Source organism: Musa acuminata, unplaced genomic scaffold, assembly GCF_036884655.1.
Source record: "Musa acuminata AAA Group cultivar baxijiao unplaced genomic scaffold, Cavendish_Baxijiao_AAA HiC_scaffold_852, whole genome shotgun sequence".
NCBI classification, from domain to species: domain Eukaryota; kingdom Viridiplantae; phylum Streptophyta; class Magnoliopsida; order Zingiberales; family Musaceae; genus Musa; species Musa acuminata.
In genome coordinates, this window is record NW_027021077.1 from 304 (window position 1) to 7,500 (window position 7,197).

The following is a 7,197-nucleotide window of genomic DNA, read 5'->3' on the forward strand; positions in this document are numbered from 1 at the left end:
ATTAGAGTTTTAAACTTATGTAATTAACTTCTTCTGGCTAACCCAACAAAAATGGGAAAAAGGGGATACATTTATGACAAATCTAATTCAGTTAGCATAGGGTAGATTAAGATGGGGCGCAAGTAAAAAGAATCGATTGCCGAGCCGTATGAGGTAGGAAACTCTCAAGTACGGTTCTAAGGGAAGGAACCACCTATTCCGACCGGGGAGAACAGGCCATTCTACAGGGTGATTCTGAAATTGCGGAGGCTTGGTTCGATCAAGCTGCTGAGTATTGGAAACAAGCTATAGCGCTTAGTCCAGGTAATTATATTGAAGCACATAATTGGTTGAAGATCACGAGGCGTTTCGAATAAAACCACTCTCTTTTTTAATTCATTAAAATTAGTTGTTGGATCCATCAATCAAATAAAATAGATCGTTCCCATGAAAAGATCCAATCAAGAATTTTATTATATCCCTTCCTTCTAAAATCATTGTATGGTATCTCGTAGGGATAAATGATCCGAATACAGTATAGAATAAAACTAATAAAGCTAATAAAAGGTACCTTCGAATGACTAAATACAGATAAGATATAGGAATGGATCTTATTAATTCTAATGAATGGTCTTGTGATTTAATTTAGAGTAAAGTAATAAGATATTCCATGGAAGTAGATTCATATAGGTATTGGAAGTAGATTCATATAGGTATTTATACATTCAGATATAAGTACACTAGTTTGCACAAAAAAATAGTTTTTTCGTCATGCTGGGAAAGGACTTTCCAAGAGAAAAGGGGTCCGTTGGGCACCTAATCGTTATGTCATAATAGATCCGAACACTTGCCTCGGATTGACTTCAATATCATAATTGCTCTAGTGAATAACTAAATAAAATAGATGGATGGGAGATAGGAAAGAAAGGTACTAATCATAACATAAATAAAATAGCTATCTTTCAGAGGTTCACTAAAAACTGTTGGCGGGTCTCTTTGTATGTGTTGTCCGGAAAGAGGAGGACTTAATGATTATTCGTTCGCCGGAACCAGAAGTGAAAATTGTTGTAGATAGGGATCCCATAAAAACGTCTTTCGAGGAATGGGCCAGACCCGGCCATTTCTCAAGAACAATAGCTAAGGGCCCTGATACTACCACTTGGATCTGGAACCTACATGCTGATGCTCACGATTTCGATAGTCATACCAGTGATTTGGAGGAGATCTCTCGAAAAGTATTTAGTGCTCATTTTGGTCAACTCTCCATTATCTTTCTTTGGCTGAGTGGCATGTACTTCCATGGCGCTCGTTTTTCCAATTATGAAGCATGGCTAAGTGATCCTACTCACATTGCACCCAGTGCCCAGGTAGTTTGGCCAATAGTAGGTCAAGAAATATTGAATGGTGATGTGGGTGGAGGTTTCCGAGGAATACAAATAACCTCCGGGTTTTTTCAGATTTGGCGAGCATCTGGAATAACTAGTGAATTACAACTCTATTGTACCGCCATTGGCGCATTGGTCTTTGCATCGTTAATGCTTTTTGCTGGTTGGTTCCATTATCACAAAGCCGCCCCCAAATTGGCTTGGTTCCAAGATGTAGAATCTATGTTAAATCACCACTTAGCGGGGTTACTAGGACTTGGGTCTCTTTCTTGGGCGGGACACCAAATCCATGTATCTTTACCGATTAACCAATTTCTCGACGCTGGAGTTGATCCTAAAGAGATACCGCTTCCTCATGAATTTATCTTGAATCGGGACCTTTTGGCTCAACTTTATCCCAGTTTTGCCGAGGGAGCAACCCCCTTTTTCACCTTGAATTGGTCAAAATACGCGGAATTTCTTACTTTTCGCGGAGGATTGGACCCAATAACAGGTGGTCTATGGCTGACCGATATTGCACACCATCATTTAGCTATTGCAATTCTTTTCCTGATCGCTGGTCATATGTATAGAACCAACTGGGGCATTGGTCATAGCATTAAAGACATTTTAGAGGCTCATAAAGGTCCATTTACAGGCCAGGGCCATAAAGGACTCTATGAAATCCTAACAACGTCGTGGCATGCTCAATTATCTCTTAACCTGGCTATGTTAGGCTCTTTAACCATTATTGTAGCTCACCATATGTATTCCATGCCTCCCTATCCATACCTAGCTATTGACTATGGTACACAACTTTCGTTGTTCACACATCACATGTGGATCGGTGGGTTTCTCATAGTTGGTGCTGCTGCACATGCAGCAATTTTTATGGTAAGAGATTACGATCCAACTACTCGATACAACGATCTATTAGATCGTGTCCTTAGACACCGCGATGCAATCATATCACATCTTAACTGGGCATGTATATTTCTGGGTTTTCACAGTTTTGGCTTGTATATTCATAATGATACCATGAGCGCTTTAGGGCGTCCACAAGATATGTTTTCAGATACCGCTATACAATTACAACCCATCTTTGCTCAATGGGTACAAAACACCCATGCTTTAGCACCCGGCATAACAGCTCCTGGTGCAACAGCAAGTACCAGCTTAACTTGGGGAGGTGGTGAGTTGGTAGCAGTAGGCGGCAAAGTAGCTTTGTTACCTATTCCATTAGGAACCGCAGACTTCTTAGTCCATCATATTCATGCATTTACGATCCACGTGACTGTATTGATACTACTGAAAGGTGTTCTATTTGCTCGCAGTTCCCGTTTGATACCTGATAAAGCAAATCTTGGTTTTCGTTTTCCTTGTGATGGACCTGGAAGAGGGGGGACATGTCAAGTATCTGCCTGGGATCATGTCTTCTTAGGTCTATTCTGGATGTACAATGCGATTTCCGTAGTTATTTTCCATTTCAGTTGGAAAATGCAGTCGGATGTTTGGGGTACTATAAGTGATCAAGGGGTAGTAACTCATATTACAGGAGGAAACTTTGCGAGAGTTCCATTACTATTAATGGGTGGCTTCGAGATTTTCTTATGGGCACAGGCATCTCAGGTAATTCAGTCTTATGGTTCTTCATTATCTGCATATGGTCTCTTTTTCTTAGGTGCTCATTTTGTCTGGGCTTTCAGTTTAATGTTTCTATTCAGTGGCCGTGGTTATTGGCAAGAACTCATTGAATCCATCGTTTGGGCTCATAACAAATTAAAAGTTGCTCCTGCTACTCAGCCTAGAGCCTTGAGCATTGTACAAGGACGTGCTGTAGGAGTAACCCATTACCTTCTGGGTGGAATTGCCACAACATGGGCATTCTTCTTAGCAAGAATTATTGCAGTAGGATAATGGCTAGGAGGATTTGAAAGGCATTATGGCATTAAGATTTCCGAGGTTTAGCCAAGGCTTAGCTCAGGACCCCACTACTCGTCGTATTTGGTTTGGTATTGCTACCGCACATGACTTCGAGAGTCATGATGATATTACTGAGGAACGTCTTTATCAGAACATTTTTGCTTCTCACTTTGGGCAATTAGCAATAATCTTTCTGTGGACGTCCGGAAATCTCTTTCATGTAGCTTGGCAAGGAAATTTTGAGTCATGGATACAAGACCCTTTACATGTAAGACCTATTGCTCATGCAATTTGGGATCCTCATTTTGGTCAACCAGCTGTAGAAGCCTTTACTCGAGGAGGTGCTACCGGTCCAGTGAATATCGCTTATTCCGGCGTTTATCAGTGGTGGTATACAATCGGATTACGCACTAATGAAGATCTTTATACTGGAGCTCTTTTTCTATTATTTCTTTCTGCTATATCCTTAATAGCGGGTTGGTTACACTTACAACCAAAATGGAAACCAAGCGTTTCGTGGTTCAAAAATGCCGAATCTCGTCTAAATCATCATTTGTCAGGACTTTTCGGAGTGAGTTCTTTGGCTTGGACAGGACATTTAGTTCATGTCGCTATTCCAGGATCCAGGGGACAGTACGTCAGATGGAATAATTTTTTAGATGTATTACCCTATCCTCAAGGGTTGGGACCACTTTTTACGGGTCAGTGGAATCTTTATGCCCAAAACCCTGATTCGAGTAGCCATTTATTTGGTACTTCCCAAGGAACAGGAACTGCCATTCTAACCCTTCTCGGTGGATTTCATCCACAAACGCAAAGTTTATGGCTGACCGATATTGCTCATCATCATTTAGCTATTGCATTTATTTTCCTGATCGCTGGTCATATGTATAGAACTAACTTCGGGATTGGGCACAGTATCAAAGATCTTTTAGAAACACATATTCCTCCAGGGGGTCGATTAGGGCGTGGGCATAAGGGTCTTTATGACACAATCAATAATTCGCTTCATTTTCAATTAGGTCTTGCTCTAGCCTCTTTAGGGGTTATTACTTCCTTAGTAGCTCAACACATGTACTCTTTACCTGCTTATGCATTCATAGCACAAGACTTTACTACTCAAGCTGCGTTATATACTCATCACCAATACATCGCAGGGTTTATCATGACAGGAGCCTTTGCTCATGGAGCTATATTCTTCATTAGAGATTACAATCCAGAACAGAATGAGGATAATGTATTGGCAAGAATGTTAGACCACAAAGAAGCTATCATATCTCATTTAAGTTGGGCCAGCCTGTTTCTTGGGTTCCATACCTTGGGCCTTTATGTTCATAACGATGTTATGCTCGCTTTTGGTACTCCGGAAAAACAAATCTTGATTGAACCTATATTTGCCCAATGGATACAATCCGCTCATGGTAAGACTTCATATGGGTTCGATGTACTCTTATCTTCAACGAATGGCCCAGCATTCAATGCAGGTCGAAGCATATGGTTACCGGGCTGGTTGAATGCTGTTAATGAGAATAGTAATTCACTCTTCTTAACAATAGGTCCTGGGGACTTCTTGGTTCATCATGCTATTGCTCTAGGTTTGCATACAACTACACTGATTTTAGTAAAAGGTGCTTTAGATGCACGTGGTTCCAAGTTAATGCCAGATAAAAAGGATTTCGGTTATAGTTTTCCTTGCGACGGCCCAGGACGCGGCGGTACTTGTGATATTTCTGCTTGGGACGCATTTTATTTGGCAGTTTTCTGGATGTTAAATACCATTGGGTGGGTTACTTTTTATTGGCATTGGAAACACATCACTTTATGGCAGGGTAACGTTTCACAATTTAATGAATCTTCCACTTATTTAATGGGATGGTTAAGAGATTATCTATGGTTAAACTCTTCACAACTTATCAATGGATATAATCCTTTTGGTATGAATAGTTTATCCGTATGGGCGTGGATGTTCTTATTTGGACATCTTGTTTGGGCTACTGGATTTATGTTTTTAATTTCTTGGCGCGGATATTGGCAGGAATTGATTGAAACTTTAGCATGGGCTCATGAACGCACACCTTTGGCTAATTTGATTCGATGGAGAGATAAGCCAGTGGCTCTTTCCATTGTGCAAGCAAGATTGGTTGGATTAGCCCACTTTTCCGTAGGCTATATATTCACTTATGCAGCTTTCTTGATTGCCTCTACATCAGGAAAATTTGGTTAATTTTAATTTAGTTATTTATTATTTTTTTTATGTACTGTATCAGCAACAATCTCATTTGTTTCGATGGAGAGGGAGGATCTACCTTCTTATATTTTTACATCTAGGATCCGAACTGTATCATTGATAATAATAGGAACTGAACATTATATTATGGCAAGAAAAAGTTTGATTCAGAGGGAGAAGAAGCGGCAGAAATTGGAACAGAAATATCATTTGATTCGTCGATCCTCAAAAAAAAAAATAAGCAAAGTTCCATCATTGAGTGAAAAATGGGAAATTCATGGAAAATTGCAATCCCCACCACGTAATAGTGCACCTATACGTCTCCATCGACGTTGTTTTTTGACTGGAAGACCTAGAGCTAACTATCGAGACTTTGGGCTATCCGGACACATACTTCGAGAAATGTTTCATGCATGTTTGTTACCGGGCGCAATAAGATCAAGTTGGTAAAGAGAAAAATATCCTTTCGTATTTGTATGAATCTCTATGATCTTTTGTATGAATCTCTATGATCTATTATCATAGAAGATAGAGGAGCCCTCTTTACCATTCTGTATAAATAGACTATTCTATTTGTACGGATATGGTAGAGGGGCGTATCCAATCTTTCTTCGTACATAAGTTCCCGGTTCTTCAGCGCGGAGTAGAGCAGTTTGGTAGCTCGCAAGGCTCATAACCTTGAGGTCACGGGTTCAAATCCTGTCTCCGCAACATTTTTTTGTAAAAAAAAAAAGATCTTTTTAGGTGTAATTCTAATTAATAACTATTTTTTTGGGGGGGGGTAGTTAGCATTAGGGGGGGTAGTTAGCATTAGTAGTTCGAATTTAATTTTGGATTTTATCTCTTATCTTATCATAATACATTACTTCACCGTGGGCGGATAGCGGGAATCGAACCCGCATCTTCTCCTTGGCAAAGAGAAATTTTACCATTCGACCATATCCGCATTTTCTGCGTTCCTGATACGCACGCATATGTCCACACATATATGACATATATCATATATCATATATGCGTCTGGATCATATGTACAGGGCCAAATATTCAGATACAAGAATGAAATATAATTTTTTTTGGAACTCAGATTGAATCTTAATGTGTCTCACAATCCGAATTATTAAATTTATTAGAAGTAGAAGGTAGAAGGAATGGAGTTTTTGGATCGGGGAAATACAAAATAAGTTCAAGAGATGAGAGAATTAAGGATAGCTACCAGAAAGACTAATCCAATCCATAATGATGTACCGGAAAATACAATATTTTTATTACTTGACCAACCATCAGAAGAAGCAAATACAACGGGTACACTAATCAGTAAGACTGATGAAGTCGCAATTAATGCAAAAACAGCTAATTGGAAAGCAATAGTCATGTTTGTAATCCTCCAAGCTACCAACAAATGAACTATACCATTTGATCCCTCGCTTAGTAAAAATTGTAATAAAATGCATCATGTAGGGATTTGACCATGAATCAATTGATTCTTTAGAACTTATTACCTTACCGCTTTATTTTATTCGGACATGGAGTCGAGGGGAGTTTAGTATTTACTTCACAAGCAGAAATACTGGATCATGCATATATCTATGTATACAATCTACAGATAGATACATCGAAATATGGATTTGCATCTGGGATGTTTCTACAGATAGTTAGTGTATCATCTCATATAGTCATATTCCATTTGTAGGAATAAAATAGAAA

At 39.3% G+C, this 7,197-nt stretch overlaps 3 protein-coding genes and 2 non-coding genes across 5 annotated transcripts in view; 3 read left to right on the top strand and 2 right to left on the bottom strand.

Moving 5' to 3' along the window:
- Positions 1-767: 767 nt before the first annotated feature.
- LOC135664551 (photosystem I P700 chlorophyll a apoprotein A1-like) lies at positions 768-3,445 on the top strand. Its single transcript, XM_065177008.1, has one exon. It carries the CDS (start codon positions 1,008-1,010, stop codon positions 3,258-3,260), a length of 2,253 nt encoding a protein of 750 aa, XP_065033080.1. The 5' UTR covers positions 768-1,007; the 3' UTR covers positions 3,261-3,445.
- Positions 3,286-5,739, top strand: LOC135664552 (photosystem I P700 chlorophyll a apoprotein A2). Its single transcript, XM_065177009.1, has one exon. It carries the CDS (start codon positions 3,286-3,288, stop codon positions 5,488-5,490), a length of 2,205 nt encoding a protein of 734 aa, XP_065033081.1. The 3' UTR covers positions 5,491-5,739.
- Positions 5,530-7,197, bottom strand: part of LOC135664550 (photosystem II CP43 reaction center protein-like) — a 4,341-nt gene continuing 2,673 nt past the window's right edge. The window contains 1 exon segment of the mRNA XM_065177007.1: positions 5,530-7,197. This exon segment is cut by the window's right edge and continues 1,619 nt beyond it. The gene's annotated coding sequence lies outside the window, so the exon portion shown is untranslated.
- TRNAM-CAU (transfer RNA methionine (anticodon CAU)) lies at positions 6,131-6,204 on the top strand. The gene has a single exon. It is a non-coding gene; the product is annotated as a tRNA-Met (tRNA).
- Positions 6,369-6,439, bottom strand: TRNAG-GCC (transfer RNA glycine (anticodon GCC)). Its single transcript has one exon. It is a non-coding gene; the product is annotated as a tRNA-Gly (tRNA).

Coding starts and splice junctions, on each gene's coding strand:
- LOC135664552 (XM_065177009.1), top strand. CDS start 3,286: ATGGCATTAAGATTTCCGAGGTTTAGCCAAGGCTTAGCTCAGGACCCC.
- LOC135664551 (XM_065177008.1), top strand. CDS start 1,008: ATGATTATTCGTTCGCCGGAACCAGAAGTGAAAATTGTTGTAGATAGG.